We start from the raw sequence: 17,742 nt of genomic DNA on the forward strand, positions 1-17,742 counted from the left end.
ATAAAAAATACTATATTTTATAATATAATAAATTAATATAAGCTATAGTTAATAAAACTAAGGATATTTATTTAAACTATTAAAAATAAGTATAAGTATTTTAAGTAATAGGAAACTCTATTTAAATTAAAGTCTATAAAGGAAGAAATTTATATATATAGTTAAGAGTTTAATATAAAGTTAAAATACTAAAGTAAAATAAATTTACTTAATGCTATAGTTAATTAAACTAAGTTATATAACTAGACCTCTTATTATATTATATAATTATTTTAATCCTTATATAATTATACTATTAATAATTTTAATAAAGGCTAATATAAGTTTATATAATTAAATTTAAGATTCTTTAATATAATAATAACTCTTAAGTAAATAAAGCACTTTAATAAAGTATTTTAAGAGAAATTTACTATTATATAGAATTATTAGCTTAACTTTAAAAAGTAATTTAAATATAATAAATACCTTTAAAATAAAGATAATTACCTTATTACTTATAATATATTATTAAATTTAATATTAAAGGAAAAGTTAAATTTTATATAGTAATTACTTATTATTAATAGGTTTTTAAGCTATAATGCCTTTAAATTTAAAGAATATATAATAAAATTTAATATTCTTATAGTATTTCTTTCTCTTTATTTAATATATATCTTATAGCTAATAAATTTAAGTATATTTTAATAGATAAAGGAGGTATATTAAAGAAAGCTTTATAATATATTAAGGAAGGGAAATTTAACCTTTAATTACTATATCTTTATAGGAGCTTTTTAAGTAAATACTTAAGGAATTAACTTTTTTTAAAAAAAGCCTTTTTTTATATTAAATCTAGGAAATCTTTAATAAAGGCTTTATAGCTATATATATTATTAAAGGCTTTTAAAAGTCTAGTATTTTCCCTTATATAAATTAATTAATAATAAAATACCTTTTAAAAAATTAGCTATAGAAAAAGAAGACCTTTAAACCTATTTATTTTTTACTTTTCCTTAATAATATATAATTTTATATTACTTTTAATATTACTTTTAATATTAGTAAGTATTATCTTTATTAAAATTATTAATAATATAATTATATAAGGATTAAGATAATTATATAATATAGTAAGAGATCTAATTATATAACTTAATTTAATTAATTATAGTATTAAGTTTTACTTTAATATTTTAACTTTATATTAAACTCTTAATTATATATATAAATTTCTTTCTCTATAGACTTTAACTTTAATAAAGTTTCCTATAGTTTAGGCTACTATAGCTAGATATATAGGAAAGCTATTACTTAGAATATTTATATTTATCTTTAATAGTCTAAATAAATACCCCTAGTTCTATTAATTATAGCTTATATTAACCTATTATGTTATAGAATATAGTCTCTTTTATTATAAAGGTATCCTTTTTTTTAATTCTATAATATAATATATAAAGCTATTGCCTTTTTTATTAAATTTACTATAAGTCCCTCTAAGGGATAGGAATACTAAGGAATTATAAGACCTTATAATTAAATATAGCTAATACTATATTATCTTTAATTAAAGGTCTTTAGCCTATAGAGATATATTTTAGCTTTATTATTATAAGGTTATATAGATCTTAAAATAAGGCTAAGTTAATATATAATACTTTAATAATCTTATTATATATATAGTAAAATTGCCTTATATATTGCCTAGCTATAAGGCTATAGTTATAAGGTTAAATAGTATAATAATATAATATTAATATTATAACTATAATCTAGGTTAGCTTAATATATTAAATAGATAATTAAAGGTAAAATAATTTACTTTTTTATTATTATTTTTACCTTTTTATACTAATAGTTTTATTATATAAAAAAGAAAAAAGTATTTACTATTATTTTATTATTTTATATAGCTTTATTTTAATATAGAGTTTTATTAAAAGCTTATTTAAAAGTATAGCCTTATAGCCTTATAATATTATTATATTATTAGATATTTACTATTTAAGCTATTTTATTTCTTTATAAAATAATTAAAAGTCTTAAAGATATAAATATATCCTTAGGCATTTAAACCTATAAAGAAATAAGTTATTATTAAGACTATTACTTTATTAATTAATATAATAAAAACCTATTATTAATACTTAAGAATTTTATATAAATACTTTAAATAATATATAACTTAATAATCTAAGTTATTAAAATAAATAATAAGCTTTAAAAGGGCAATTTAAGTAAAAGCTAGCTTATATAGAAAGGGATATAAGTTAATAAGAATATACTATATACCTAATAATAGAATAGCTTTAATAAGTATTTTAAGGGAATAATAAAAAAGAAAATAAAGCTCTTAAAGATAAGTAATAACCTTTTAATAGAATTATAGCTTAAAATTATAAGAATAGCAGTTTATTTACTTAATTAAATACTTAAGTAAAGTCTTAATTAAATAATACTATATAAATATTTTTATTTAAGTATATAAACCTTATAAATAGAAAACTAGCCTTAAATTAGCTATATAAAGGTTATTAAATATAAAGTATTTACTATAATAGATTTAATATAATAAAAAGAAAAATATCTCTTTTTAAAAATAAGCTTAAAAATATAAATAGGCTATTTAATTAAATATAACTTCTAAAATATCTTTTAAATTTAAAACCTAGTTATAAATAAGATATATATTACTAGAGATATTATCTTTAATAAAAAAGAGCTATTTAATATTAATAAGAAATAGATAAAGGAATTAATAGTTAAATAGACCTTTAAAGATATTTAATAAAGAATAAAATTACTTTTAAGTATTAAATAGCTTAATTAAGTTATAAACCTAGTCTAAGGCCTAGATAAGCTTAAAATATATAATTTAAGTCTTAATAAGTAAATTAAAGATTTCTTTATAGTAAAGAATACTTAGGAAAAAGATTAATTTATAGGAAAATATACTTAAGCTTAATTTAAGCTTTTCTTATTACTACTAGATAGCTTATTATTAAGCTTTCTTATATATATTAAAATATAGATTTATAATAAAAGTAAGAGAAAAGTATTAAGAAATAACTTAATAATATTTAATTAAGCCTTTTTTATAAGTATATAAATAGTATTAATTATAAAATAAAATAAGATATTTCTAATAAAAGTAATAAAGAGGAAAGCTATTTATAGAAGATTAAAGCCTAAGAAAGATTTATAAATAAGTAATTTAGACTTTAATCCTAATATATAGAAGTATTATAGAAAAAACCTATTAAAGGTATTAAGCTTTTATAGTAATCTAAAAGGATATAAATTTAAAGAAAAGTTTAAGAAAGTATAAAAAGATTATTTAAAAAGTTATAAATAAATAGGCTTTTAATTTAAAATATTAAAGTATAATTTATATATAAATAACTTATAAATCCTAGACTATATATAGGTATTTACCTATAAATTTAATAAATATAAATATATTTAGAAATATAAAGTAAGACTTATTATATAAGGAGATTAATAATAAAAGTTATTAATTAAAAAAACTTATATTATAATATTTATAAGGAAATTATTTAAAATACTTCTTATAATTATTACTAAATATAACCTTAAATTACTATAATATAATATAGTTAATATATTTATTAATATAAAATTACTAAGTAATATCTTTATAAGGCTTTTTCTTAGCTTTAAAAATAATAAATAAAAAAATTAAATCTTACTTTTATATAAAGTATTATATAGACTTAGAGTTATATTTCTTTTATAATAAATAAAGCTTAAAAAGATATTTAAAACCTTAAAATATAAATTTCTTTTTATAAAATTATATTATTATTAAAAAGATAATTATTTTTTTTTTTATTAATAATATTATTATTATATTTAATAAAAAGAATAAAGAAGCTATAATATAAATTATTTAATTACTTAAATAAAGATATAAGTTAACTAAGGGAAATAAGCTATAATAATTCCTAGGAATAGAGATTATTTAAGATTAAAGCTTAAAAAGTATCTAGGTTATATAAGTAATATATCTAGAGAAGATATATAAACTTTATACTATAAAAATATTAAATACCTCTTTAATAATTAAAAATAAGCTTTTCTTAAATAAAATAACTATAATATAATAAAGTATAAATTAATATAAAAGAATAATTAATTTAATATTATATATAAATATAATTAGCTAATTAGATATCTCTTTTATTATATTAAGACTAGTAAGGTTTATAAATAACCTTAGTAAAATATATATTAAAGCAGTAAATTAAGTTTTTAATTACTTATATATAACCTATTACTATAGACTATACTTTAGAAATAGAAATAACTTTCTAGTCTATAGTAATACCTTATTTATAAATAACTTAATTAATTATAAAAGCTTATAAGGATTTATAATAAAGCTATTTAAAAGCCTAATTAAATAGTAAATAAATAAATAAGATATAGTAATAATATTAATAACTAAGGTAAAGCTATTAGTAATTTTATAAGTAATAAAGGAAAGTCTTTTTTAATAAAGATTTCTTTAAAGTCTTTAAATTAATCTATAAAATATTAATTTATAACTTATTTATAATAATAAATAGATAATTAATATATTAAAGAATTTAATTTAAAAGTTAAAGATTAAATTAAAGTATATAAATATATATAACTATTAGCTTAAAGAGAGAATTTAATATAATAAAATCTCTATAAGCTATAGGGAAAGTATAAAGCTAATTACTAATAGCTTAATAAAAGCTTTATAAGGTTATAATCTTAGAGAAAGTTATAAGTAATTTAGCCTAGTAAATATTAAATAATATATTTTAAAAAGATAAAAAGAGGATTTAAAAGAAAAACTATTATTAAAAATCCTTAAAGAACTTTAAATTTAATAAAATAAGCTTTATTTATATATTTATAAGCTTAAAATTATAAAATTAATATTAAAAATATATATAAGTTTATAATACTATTTTATTTTCTATTAAATTACTTTAAAAATAAAAATAAACTATTTAAAGTTAAAATCTATTATTATTAGCTAAAAATCTACTTTTATATTATAAAACTTAAAAACTAAGCTTATTTAAGTTAAATAATAATTAAAAGAGACTAAAGGAAAATCCCTATTTATAATACTCTTAAGGATAACCTTTATAGTAATATAATACTTAATTAGCTTTTATAAAATCCTAAATTAATTAATATAATCTAAAAGTATAAAATAAAGCTTAAAAGTAACTTATTAATTTTACCTTTATAGAATAGTCTCTAGAATAGGCTATATAATAATTAAGAAAAAAGAGAGCTACAGAATAGGCTAAAATAAGGCTAATAAGCTTAAAATTAATAAAAAGAAATATAAAATTAATTAAATAAGCTCTTATATTAGCTAATAAAATCCTCTAGTCTTATACTTCTTATAATAACCTTTATTAAATTACTTTAATAAACTCTATTACTAATATAAGATATTATATAATAAAGATAATATAAGTAAGGCATTAACTAGTATTTAGCTTCCCTAAGATTTAAAAGTTAAAAATAAGCTTTAAAATAATAAAATAAAAATTAAACTTATAACTTATTTTACTTCTCTTTAGTCTTAAATACCTTTTTTATATAATCTTTATAAATCTTCTTTAACTTTCTAGCCTTATTTTTTTATAAAGCTTTTTACTTTTTACTATTAAAATAAAGAAGATATTACTTAATAACTTTTTCTTTATCTTTAAATTAGAATTAATAATATAAAATATAGTTTTAAAGCTTATACTTAAAGGAAATAGGTAAAGTTAATAATATATTTAATTTATAATTTAAAGAAATTTAATTAATATTACTATTATAATATAGGCTATTTAATATTAATAAATAAGCTTTAAAATGCAATTTCTAAGCTTAATTTAATTTATAATATTATAAAACTTAAAAAATAAAAAAAAGCTAGAAAATTATATTATATTAAAGAAAACTAATTAATAAATAAAGTAATAATATAGTTAAAAGAAGCTAAAATAATTAAAATTAACCTCTAAAGTAAGAAATTATATATTAATTATAAAAATAATAATAAAGGAAAAAAGAAAAAAAAATTAAAATATAAATTAAAAGGCTTTATATATTTATTAAAATATAAAAAAGGTATATTCTATAGTAATTATAATTTATAGTTAAAAATTATTAAGTAAATATATTCTTAAAATATATTAATAGCTAATTTATTTTAAAAAGAAGAAATTAAAAGACTTTAAAATATATAAAAATTAAGGCTATTTATAAATTAATTTTAATAATTAAATTAATCTAGGGGAATATATTAAAATATTATTACCTTATAATAGGTAAATATAAGCCTAATTTTAATAAAAGGAATAGCCTTTTATTAATAATAGAGTTATATAAGATTAGATAGACTTAATTAAGGTTAATATATTTTATCTACTTAGAAAAAGGGGAAATTATATAGCTATATATTAATTTAGATAGAATACCGTGAATATATATATCAATTTTCTATATAACAGTTCAACAATTCCGTTAGCAACGTCATCCTGTGCAACTCCAATAAATCCTCAAACGCTTCCAACGCATCCAATCTGTTCTCTCTCAATCACAGCGACAGAACCAAAATGGCTGGGCCTCAAGATTATTCGTATGGTAACCAGCAGCAGCAATACCAACAACAATATCAACAATACCCGCCTCATCAGCAACAATATCCACCGCAGTACAATGCGCCGCCGCCCACATACACATATTACCAAACCCAGCAGCCATATCAACGATCTCCACGTCAAAACTGGGCTGTCACCACAGCGCGATCTTTCAACATTGCTGTTCCGGTAGTCATTATTATCTTGAGCATTTGGTGGTCAATCAGGTCACAGACATGTCCTGATAATGTACCATGTTCTTGGCGGCTCTGGGCTGCTCTCCCAGTTGTATGTTCACATCCTATTCTCCCATCCTGGGCCACGAAACTGACGCTCTATAGGCATGCGTGGCAGCCATTTGGTCTGTCGTCATCAACATTTCTGTGCGTCGTGCCACGCACTCGATGTCCTCCGTTCCTCCAACTGTTAATGCGGTCATGGAACTCGTTATTGCGCTTGGTGCGACGGCGTGCTTTGCCATTCTTATTTACCACCTCGAGAACTACCAAGTCTGGGGGAGAACTTCTGAATCCATCATGATCGCTTTGCTGGCGATACTAGCGCAAGTATTGAACCATTCCTGGGAGATAGACAAGATGTGCTTATGATTCGCAGCCTTGTTAACTATATTCTCTTTGCATGGACGGTTTACGAGACGAGGTTTTATCGAAAGCAGAGGCAGAATGCGAACAGTCAGATTCCCATCTGAGACAACCCCATCTAGATCCCCATTCCCGACTGCCTTGCACAAGTCACTCAATGCCTTTCTGAGACTCAAAGGAGATCTTAGTTTGGGAAGAGATGAAAAGGAACATTGGAAACGTGCAAAGACGTCGCGTTTGAACTTCTTGGCGATATGTTCTCACCCAGAGAAGTCAATTACCAAGATTATCATACAGAATGGTTTGCCGAAAGCTGTGCGTAAACCGTAACGCGATTCGCAATCTCGGCGATTAGAGCATTTGATGGATTTCCGTACCCTTCTCCGCTCTGCCATGAGTCATCAATAAGCAGGTATTCACGCAACTTGTAGGAAGTCAAAAGTCAGCAGATGCTATTCTCGGTTCTTCTTCATGACTCCTCGCCGTCAAATGTTAATAAATGTTCGCACTTGTTTAGCCTTTTGTGTCAGCAAGAGTAAGGCGCCGCCTATTCGTTTGAATACCCATTTAGCTGTGTAGTGAGAGGTTACTGCCTAGAGTGTAAAGGAAAAGCTTGACATGATTGAGTCTATTTCGGGGGAAAACAAAAAAACTGAATTTACCAAGACGAGCTTAATTGCTAGCCTTGAGGGAATTAAGATAAAGTTGCCGTAATTTAATCTAATTAATGCCCGCTACTAACTGTATTTTAACCTTACCATGGTATAAGGGGGATTTGAGTTTTGAAGCATTTGACAAGACCTGCGGAAGCAGTTTGGTATACCAAGACGCATTTACACAAGAATACTCCAACATCCTGACTGTACTTAGTATCTAGACAGACTGACATTCCATTCATCTTTTTACTTAGAACAGAAAACTTGGCGTTGTAAAACCCGGAAGGCAGAGGCAAGTACATTTTGCCTCATTTTGTTAACTACCAAGGCAGGTACCTATGATTTCGACAACGTCTTTCCTCACAGCAACCCATGTACTGAACTTATTTTGTCTCTAGGTTTCAATTATTATCAACTTTGTCTTTGAGATCAATAATTAGAAGAGCTGTCTTAGGCATAAAATAAACACGATATCGCCTTCGTCCTGACCCTTTCACTTTACATCTACACAAACATCAACAGCACTCCCAGATTCGCCAAACAACACCATTCCGAATCAACATGCTTTCCAACACCGCCAATAGCAACAAGAAACTATCCAACAACATGCGTCGCCGCACCTCCCCCCGCTTGAAGGCCAAGATGCTCAAGCATAAGTCAGACTGTTTGAGCATCTCCACTCAGACGAAGCAAGCAAACAGGTTCAACAAGCCTATGAAGGAGAAGAAGTTGAAGGCTACACAGAAGGTGGCTATCTATCTCTCCGAGCCTTGGGACCACACCAAGTTGAAGGAGGCCTTGGAAGAATCAAAAGCCCTTTTCCCGCTGCCCAGCGACTTGGAACTGGACTGCCCTCTGAGCGAGCTCACACAAGAAGAGCGTCGTGACTACTTGGAGACTCTCGAGCGAAGACGTGACGAAATGACCGCCAACAATCGCCTGAAGAATTCGTTGCGTGCCATGGCCCAACGATACAACAACCGGATGGCAAGCTGCAAATTCTAGGTGTAGGCAAAGCCTGCATCCCTACCTCTTGGTATTGGTCCTCTTGCTGTATCTTTCTCCTTCTCCTTTGGCGTTGACTTTTCCCTCTAGGCCTCCTTTCTTCAATCTTTTGAGAGGGCCTACTTCAGCTTACGAGAAGTACTACATCTCCCTTCTGTGCAGCGTCTGGTTCCCGGCCTCACGACGGGTTTGATCCGTTCTTATGTTAAAACCACAAATACACTCTTTTATTGCCTGCTTTAAACGACCATAGTATACATCTGAATTTCCCTTTCTCTGTCCATGTCGTGATGGCTGCCTTTGCTTTTCCCAGGGGCCTGTTTCCATTTTGTTCAAAGGCGGTCGTCTTAAACTGTCTCTGACTCGACGTAGTTAGGCAGAATTGACATGGAAGTGTGTTATCTGTGAACGCGGTGAGAAAGTACACCTTTTAGCTTTGCCTCTTTAAAGTATTTAACCTTGTCATTGATCAACCCTGGCGACCCAAGGATCTGGATCGGGTGGAGGTGATCATCTTTGCAGACCAACAACTACATGTGCTCTCGATTCACATATGCAAGAGATTAAGAATACATCAATTTTGATATTCGGCTAACTCAGTCTTGTCTCGTAATAGCCTCTCCCAACTACACAAAGTTCACATGGCCAAAGAACTTGGTAATGTGAAAACTGGCTTTGTCGGGTGAGCTCCAGCCACCGAGGTCTTGATCGGGAAACATCTTGGGACTCGTGACTGTGCGAAAGAAATTCATCCTCCACTTTGTACCGCGTGCACATCCAGGATCGACGTTAAACAAACCCAGCGGAATCTGTGCCTTGCTCACCCACTTCTTTGCCCGCCTGCTCAATTGTGTCTCTGCCGCAAATCCATCACCCTTAGGGTTCGAGATAAAGAAATGGTCGAACGGAGCGCCTTCAGCACGAATTTTGGAGGGATTGTAGACAAAGGCTTGGTAGGTTACGTTGTTGGGATTGATTTCGTACTCGAGATAGGTCTGCGGATCGTCGGTTCCCTTGTAGATGAACGCCTCGACAACTTCGTAAGCCCAGATATCGTCGTTCGTTCCTTGGGATTCGTTGAAGCAAAAGTATTTTTCGTCTAGGGCCGTGAATTGTAGGGACAAAGCGGTGTCTGTGTAGCAGAGATCGACTTCGGTACGCGGAAAAGGATCACCGTCGGGGACAGATTTGGAAAACTTGACGGTGCCGTATTTGGGACACGGGGGCACGCTGACTGAAGGAACGTGAGCCACAGCGAGAGACGCAGCGGTCAGGAGAATAAGGCAGTGCATTTTTGAAGCAGTGAGAAAGTGATACGAGAAGATGGCGCGACGATAGGGTACGATAGGACACTTGGTTTGTTATGAATATTTTATTGATCTTTGCAGTTTGGACCCCAAATGGATCCTGACGATCCCCATTCCTTCAGGATGCACCTTCCTCGTATTTTCTCAAATGATTACTGAAAGTGATTGGTTGCATTGCAGTAGGAGGAAGGAACATTTGATGATTTGCAACGTAGCAATTGGAAATGTGTTTGACTTTTGGGGTAACCAAAGGACACTCGTGACCACGCCTTATTGACTGCTAACTGGGGGTGGGGAAGGACGGGATGACGGGATGTCAGTTCCCCCTTGTCCTCCGGATCGAGGAATCATTTTTATGTAAGACATTCTATGAATTGGCTACCTACCTATTCTAGATGTGCTCGGCTTACGCGACTTTTACTGGGTGGCTGGGTAAGCCGTCAACCGTATGTTACATGCATAGAAGACATTCCTATCGGATGGAATAGTACAAAAAACCCATCTTCTTTTGATTTTATCACGTCCGGGTGTCGTTTCAAGGCTGCATGAGTATGATGGACCCAGTGTCAACATTTAAATTTCCCATTAAATGAGCCGTGCCATGAATATGAGTGACCGGCTGAGTCTATCTGATCCTTCAGCACTGGTTCATATACTGGCTACCTTGAAGTTGACATTAACTTTGATATCAAATAGATGGCGAGCACGGATAGACGCCACAAAGAGCCTCATCCCCTTTGAAGCGATAAGCTTCAGATAAGTGGCATCCCACAAATCGAAAATGAGCACCATCATTCTTTCATATTGCAACTATCTTGGACAAACTAGCACATACGACCATAGCTCGTAGAAAATACGGGATCCCGTCCGCTCTCCCATAGTCAAGCTGCGAAGCGCTGGATTAGTAGTTGGGTCGGTGACGACCAGCGAATCCCCGGTGTTGTATGTTTTTTGTCTTACTTTTTGGGTAGTTGACACTACCCCCACGTTTTTACATGAATTTGATCTGATTCGGATGGGCTCTCCTCAAAGTCTGATAGCTAGGTAGTTTTACGTGAATACAAATCCGGATGTTTAGCTGAACTTTCTTATCACGGTGAATTGTCTAACGATATCCAGCGATATTAGCAAATTGTTTGATTCAGTCAGAGGGCAACTTAACTTATCTGTAGTAGCAAACGGGGAATAAATAAATGTTCGAATCTTTGTCAGTCCAGATCTTTGTACTTTTCAACACCCATCGGCACACTCGTGATAAAACCAATATCAGATGCCAATGCCATATCATTGCCAGCTTCAACGGGTTTATGACTTCTGATTGGCTCGTTAACGTATCACGAGGATCATTATCCACTTCCCCTTATTCCTATTTTTATCAAGCTTGTATTGTCAACAATTTGCCATCAACGAATCGCCATCTTCAGCCATGCCGCGCAAGGGGAGCCGTAAAGTGCGATCTGGTTGTTTGACATGCAAGGCCCGCAAAGTGAAATGCGATGAAGGCAAACCCTCATGTCAGCGATGCGTCATCGGTGGGCGGGTATGTCAGGGGCTCAATTTTTCCGATCAAACAAGGCCGTCTCAACTTCAACTCATACAACCACGGAATCACGTACTCGGAAATACGGCCAAAAGCGAGTCGAGAGGCATAGAGTTCTTCTGCAAGGTTGTAGCGCCTTCTCTATCAGGCCCTATCGATCCCTACTTCTGGACCCATATCGTCCTTCAATTTTCTGAATTCAATGAGTGTGTCAGGCACTCTGTCATGACTATTAGCTCGCTGTTCGAGAACCGCCACAGCCCGGATAGATCTTCGGCACTTGCTGCACAGAGAAACGTTGTTGCTTTGAAGCATTATAACGCAGCTATTCGCGATCTCCGAAGCCCCGGGAGTCCGGATTTGGTAATAACCTTGTTAACGTGCCTCCTGTTTGTTTGTATCGAGGTCCTGCATTCAAATAGTGATGTTGCCATTCGGCATTGTTACCATGGTTTAAATCTTATTGGTTCTTCTGATGTACCAGAATGGGTCATGCATTTTCTGATGCCGGTGTTCCGGCGCCTTTCAATATTGCCTTTTTACTTTGGGGATTCACAACCTTTGGCCAATTGCCCTGCCTTGACGCAACCAAGCTCAGCAATTACTTCGTCATTTTCATCTTATTTCGAAGCCCAAGTTTCTATCGACGCTATTTATAATCAGACTATACAACTCTTTCGACAGACCGGGGAGTATCGGTTGGGTAAGATGAGGTATCAACTGAGTCCACCAGAAATACTTGTTGAACAAAAGATGATACATCAATATCTGTCACAATGGAAGTCCGCATTCGAAAGATTCGAATCCGAAACGACAGTTAAATCAAGTCAAGCAAAAATCTCACGAGTATGGCCATTTCAGCTTTATCACGTCTGTACCGTCCTCTCGACTGTTATCTTTACAACAGAGGAGACAGATTACGATGAATTCATTCCCAATTTTAAAGAAATGGTCAAGGGCGCTAACGAAGTCGCCGGATTGAGAACCAGGCCTGCAAAGGCCGAATTTCATTTTGAAATGGGCTTCGCGCCTTTTCTCTTCTTCGTGGCCATCAAATGTCGGGATTTTCAAACTCGAATGGAGGGCCTTCGCTTGATGAGCGTGCTCTGCGCAGCGCAAGAGAGTCTTTGGAATAGCCATACGTTGCAAGTTGTTGCACAGCGGATCATCGATCTCGAACATGGCGTCACAGCTGGGGAACACTCAACGCAGTACCATGACATGCCTGCCGACGATATCAGAGTTCGACATTTTGTCGTTGGCCCAGTAAAGTCCGGACCTGACGGCCTGATAGGGAGAGAAATATCCTTTTATTTGCCAACGAACGATGATGGTATATACGTCAAGCGTGAAATATTCTCCATGAAGAGGTTAAACGAACCTCTAGAACTCGAAGGATCGCCGGGGGTTTTTACTGTCGACCTTCATACGGAGACGTTATAGGGCCGAGTTAAAGGGTTAGCAGCACATCGTCTCAAAAGATACTTGCTGTTTCGCTGACGCCACTTTCTGAAAGAGGGGAGGTGGATGGATATTAGTCACGTCGACCCTGTTTCATCATGTTCCAAAGAGACTGGATTTTGATACACGAAACGCCGGATTTGTTATTTTTGCCGTTAGTCTAAAGACATTCATGAATCATATCATTACCCTCCAACTCCAGAAGCACATATCTCCAGGCGATATTCTCGCGATGCATGCTCTTCTGCCGTCACCCACCAAATTTGGGTATCGGGGAATCCATGATCTACTGGAAATCGTTGGGCCAGCACTTCTCCTTGGGCCACAGCTTCGCATCGTGTGTCTCAGCGTGCACCTCGAGCTGGAGCTTGTTCGTGTTAACAATCTCCTTGCGACAGTTTTGGCACTAGTTGCGTCAGTTAAGAATTACCACTCATATAGAAATCACATACGATGGAGGTGGGCTTGGGGGCCTTGACAGGTAGACCGTTGGCCTTCACAGGAGCACGAGTTCCGGCGGCATCTGCCCTCTTGCTGTATCAGATGTCAACACAATGCTCTAGGATGACCGGGAAAGCATTTGAGGCTTACTGCTCCTTGTTTCTTCTGTCCTTCTTGCTGATAGGCTGTAAATTTCACGATTTAGCATGCGAAAACAATGTAGTTAGTCGCCAAGACAGGACGACAACCGATGAGGATAAAAGTCGGAGGCGGTTTATAACGTACCATTTTGAGTTTTGGAGTTTGGTTGAGAGAAGGTTTATAATGGCATCAAACAACTGTTGAAAAGTCGAGGACGCTGTTTGAACGAATATTCAGGGTCCTGGTGGTGGGGAATTTATCGTGGAAGAGAGAAAAAGGGAAAAAATCCAGACGTGGTGGGGGTGTTACCAATTAAGACCGCATTAGTCATCTGATGAAAGAGTCTAGACCGATCGATAAGCGACTCACACATGTTATCAGCGTCTTTCCACATAACCATGTCCCACCAACAAACATTTCATCAAGGATCAACAATCAAGTCAAGCACAACCATTTCCCGTATCTAATTCTCCGAGTGTTTCTTGGTATCATACTAACTGGGATTGGAACTGACGTCCCGCCAAACCAGAATTCCCTTGGCATAAAGACCCGTCATTATCCCCACTCCCCCACCCTTGACAACAGTCGAGCTTGATGGGTATTCCGTATCAACATAAAGGTTCTTCAGGCCCTCACCCTCACTCCACTCAGCGGCCCAAGAAGTTGCCTCGGCTGTCTCACAGTACTCCTTGGTCTTGGAATTCGCACGTTCATACTCAACTGGGTCGTTACAGATGCGTCGTGACTGCGTAAACTTTACCAAAGAAGGCATATGCGCATGTCCCGCAATCATCAACTTGTCACCGTATCCAGAGAGGTTATCCGGGAGAAATGGTAACATGATCTTGGATTTGTACTTCAAGGTAGTGGGATCAGGTGTGTCAAAGAAATACACAGCTGCTCGGGAGGAAGACGCTACTGCAACGGTAGAGCTGTTGAGGATTTCGATGCCATTTGCAAAGGGAATTCTTGCGACGACTTTGGCTTGGACTTCTGATCCTTTGAGGGATACGTGAACAACGGTGCCAGTGGGAGTACCCAGATATGTCTCGAAGTTGCTGACCAGGACTGACTGCCGTTTGGTTATGTAATGGTCGTTACTGACGTAGAATTCTTGGCCATTGATGATTGCGATTGAATTAGGTCCATGAATCAGGGGATGCTCTATCGTCTGGATGTAGTGAGCCGTCAGAGAATCAATATCCAGATTGAACATTTCGATCCGCGGTCCTGCCTGAGCGTGGTTTGTGACGAAAAGATTCGATGTTTGTTGATCAAAGGCTAGGCCTAATGAATGAAAGTCGTTCGCATTTGGAAACCCGGTAAGTGAGATGGGCTTGAGAGACTCTTCTCCCGCGGCCTCATAGTAATGTACCCAGAGTTTTGCATTTTCGGTCACATTACCAGCAAATATACCCTTTGGCCGTCAGTAATGGCTTGCACCTAAGCCCGGAAGGTCCACGTACCATGACTGTGTTGTACCGTTCACGGCCCCCGTCACAGGCAAGAATTGCAAGATGATGCTTCTCAATGAGTAACACATCCTCACAGCTCCTTATGCGTTCCGAAAATTTGACTTCGTGAGCGCCAATGTTATTAATCTTGGTCAACCGCGTTGGTGCATTCGCGTAGAATGTTTTTAGCAAGTTGATCCTCTCGAAAACGAAAGAGGCGAATATCCCAAGGGCCAAAACTGTCTGAACTTAATAAGCTTCTTTCTTTTAACTGACGACGTGGATGATTTCTTACGAAAATAGATCTCAAGGCCATATTTGGGTATGATTGGAGAGCAAGCAAAGGAGGGGAAATTTGATAATGAGGAGGCAACAACCAGGTTGCTGCTTACGCTGCCCCAATTATTTATGCGGCACAAGTACTTTGCCTAAGACGGTCGATCAATATTCCGATTCAAATATAATACAGTGTCAACAGTGTGTTGAAGATAAGTACGTCAATTGATTCGTTACTACTAGTCCCTCAACTTCCCACACATATGTGATAATCTCTCCAAACGCTCTTGACCCACTAGATAAATGACATCTTGAACCCTTAAGCAACGCTAGTTCTCTCGTGATTCTTCTCCGGGTGGCCAGATGGCAACACATCGGCAATAGTCTCATCAGTGCCCTTGAGATCTTCTTCGGTACTCACGTGGTCTTTAATCTTGAGAAGGATGACAGGAGCAGCAATGACAAGAGAGACCGAAAGAAGAACCCAGTTGCTGATGAACTCGGATCGGTACGAGATCTTCTTTGCATCAAGATGGTTGACGACGGCGGCACCAACGGATTGGATACCTTTGTAGAAGCCGACGTAGTTGGCAGATCGTCGACCAGAGTTGGACAGGGCTCCCATAAACCTATATTGTTAGTTTGGAAATTTCCTTAAGATAACGAGGGGTGGATATACCAGTAAATGGTGGCTTGCCAAGCAGCATCGTAAAAACCGTAAAAGATGTACAGGAACATGGGTCCAGCGTAACCAGAGTCTGTCCAGTCACCGGGGACAAAACCTGAATCTGGAGCGACAGTCTCGCGAGTGTAAGTCTTCTCGAAAGCGTATCCGCCACCCCAGATGACAAAGGTCAAGATAAAGAGACCAACCCACGCGGCCTTGGCACGGGTGGTACGTTTGATGCTCTCGATATCAAGAAGATAACCCCAGATGACTGCAGCAATAATCTGAGCCAGCCAGTACAGCAGGCCATTGAGCGCCTTTGTTCGGGTGTTGAAGTAGGCGCCATTAACGGAATTCTGTTGGTAGACGTAAAACCAGTTGGAGGAGAAGAACATGGGGAAGAGAAGGACGACAAAAGGTTCGAAACGAAGGGTTTCCCAAAGACCCCAAAGCTCACTCTGCCAGGTTGGGTTCTTCATGAGAATAACGCGGGAGCCATCCTTGCGGATGATGTCACCAGCATTGCAAAGAGTAAGAGCGAGCAAGGCGCCGAAGAACATGAGAACGATGAAGCCAATGTAGGTTCCGTCGCTGACGGTCTTGTTTTCCTTGATGTTGATGTTTTCACCCAGGGGAATCTACAGCAAGTCAGTATGAGTAAAGGTACGGGGATGTGATCAACCTACCAAACTGCCAATAACAGCACCCATGTTGAAAATACCCCAGAACCACGCGAAGTACTTTCCCTTCTTGTTCTCATGAGGATACGAGATCATGATGGTACCCTGTGCGGTCCAGAGCAGGGCAGCACATAGACCAAGCCAGACACCAGCAAAGATGTTGAAGCCAGGAACATGCTTGTGAACAGAAACAAGAAGACTGATGGCGTACAAACCGTAGCCTACACCACCGAAGCTCAGACAAGCTTTGATACCGAGCTTGTTGACAAAAGTGCCACCAAAGATACCAACCACAGCGAAAGTGCCGTAGAGCGCGGTGTTCATGTTGTCAGCCAGGGTTGGGTCAGTTTTGCCACCTCCACCAAGACCACCGAGAGCGTTGAACATGCCAGGACACATGAAACAGACGAAAGCGACCATTCCGAGCTGGATACGCGGCGAAGCATACCAGGGAAGAGTCTTGCCGAAGAGATGGAGTCGTCGGTACTTCCAACCACGCGGCAGATCGATGTTGGTTTGAGCATCGTGATAGTCTGCATCAGTAGAGATGCCGCCCTTGGAAGGCGCGGTAGCCGGATCCTGAGACATTGTTTTTGTCTTTGACGATTAATGTCAATGATTGATTGACCGAAGAAAGAAGATAGTAGATAGGCGTTGGGGTAACGCGGGCGTTTGGCTTTGTTTTAAAGCCGTTGAAAAGGCGGAGGTGGAGAAAGTAAGAGTCGATAAGTAGAAGGGAGTGAACAGATAAATAAATGTGCAGAGGTTCTAATTTGATGAATTTGGGGGCACGAGACCTGTAAGCTTCCCCAAAATAGATGAGAAGGATGGAAGTAGGTCGGGAGGGGAGATGAGACCCTAAGACAGTAACATAAACGCT

General features: G+C 35.0%; 7 protein-coding genes across 7 annotated transcripts; 3 read left to right on the forward strand and 4 right to left on the reverse strand.

Moving 5' to 3' along the window:
- Window positions 1-6,608: 6,608 nt before the first annotated feature.
- Window positions 6,609-7,341, forward strand: FSST1_001137 (uncharacterized protein; the record flags this gene model as incomplete). The annotated part of the gene is made up of 3 exons (XM_083225381.1): window positions 6,609-6,920; window positions 6,974-7,194; window positions 7,248-7,341. The coding sequence occupies 3 exons, from the start codon at window positions 6,609-6,611 to the stop codon at window positions 7,339-7,341; spliced, it is 627 nt and encodes a 208-aa protein (XP_083091319.1).
- Window positions 7,342-8,451: 1,110 nt separating this feature from the next.
- FSST1_001138 (uncharacterized protein) lies at window positions 8,452-8,895 on the forward strand (the record flags this gene model as incomplete). The annotated part of the gene is made up of 1 exon (XM_083225392.1): window positions 8,452-8,895. One exon carries the CDS (start codon window positions 8,452-8,454, stop codon window positions 8,893-8,895), a length of 444 nt encoding a protein of 147 aa, XP_083091320.1.
- A 626-nt stretch (window positions 8,896-9,521) lies between these two features.
- Window positions 9,522-10,187, reverse strand: FSST1_001139 (carbohydrate-binding family 9-like protein; the record flags this gene model as incomplete). The annotated part of the gene is made up of 1 exon (XM_083225403.1): window positions 9,522-10,187. The coding sequence occupies one exon, from the start codon at window positions 10,185-10,187 to the stop codon at window positions 9,522-9,524; it is 666 nt and encodes a 221-aa protein (XP_083091321.1).
- A 2,331-nt stretch (window positions 10,188-12,518) lies between these two features.
- On the forward strand, window positions 12,519-13,185 carry FSST1_001140 (uncharacterized protein; the record flags this gene model as incomplete). The annotated part of the gene is made up of 3 exons (XM_083225414.1): window positions 12,519-12,524; window positions 12,570-12,588; window positions 12,650-13,185. 3 exons carry the CDS (start codon window positions 12,519-12,521, stop codon window positions 13,183-13,185), a joined length of 561 nt encoding a protein of 186 aa, XP_083091322.1.
- A 304-nt stretch (window positions 13,186-13,489) lies between these two features.
- Window positions 13,490-13,932, reverse strand: FSST1_001141 (uncharacterized protein; the record flags this gene model as incomplete). The annotated part of the gene is made up of 4 exons (XM_083225425.1): window positions 13,490-13,609; window positions 13,656-13,737; window positions 13,795-13,829; window positions 13,930-13,932. 4 exons carry the CDS (start codon window positions 13,930-13,932, stop codon window positions 13,490-13,492), a joined length of 240 nt encoding a protein of 79 aa, XP_083091323.1.
- Window positions 13,933-14,278: 346 nt separating this feature from the next.
- On the reverse strand, window positions 14,279-15,555 carry FSST1_001142 (uncharacterized protein; the record flags this gene model as incomplete). The annotated part of the gene is made up of 3 exons (XM_083225436.1): window positions 14,279-15,202; window positions 15,252-15,482; window positions 15,535-15,555. The coding sequence occupies 3 exons, from the start codon at window positions 15,553-15,555 to the stop codon at window positions 14,279-14,281; spliced, it is 1,176 nt and encodes a 391-aa protein (XP_083091324.1).
- A 279-nt stretch (window positions 15,556-15,834) lies between these two features.
- Window positions 15,835-17,450, reverse strand: FSST1_001143 (major facilitator superfamily domain-containing protein; the record flags this gene model as incomplete). Its single annotated transcript, XM_083225448.1, has 3 exons — window positions 15,835-16,144; window positions 16,195-16,820; window positions 16,869-17,450. The coding sequence occupies 3 exons, from the start codon at window positions 17,448-17,450 to the stop codon at window positions 15,835-15,837; spliced, it is 1,518 nt and encodes a 505-aa protein (XP_083091325.1).
- Window positions 17,451-17,742: the final 292 nt, after the last annotated feature.

The sequence above is a fragment of the Fusarium sambucinum genome, chromosome IV, assembly GCF_050947815.1.
Source record: "Fusarium sambucinum isolate potato_lamoka chromosome IV, whole genome shotgun sequence".
NCBI classification, from domain to species: domain Eukaryota; kingdom Fungi; phylum Ascomycota; class Sordariomycetes; order Hypocreales; family Nectriaceae; genus Fusarium; species Fusarium sambucinum.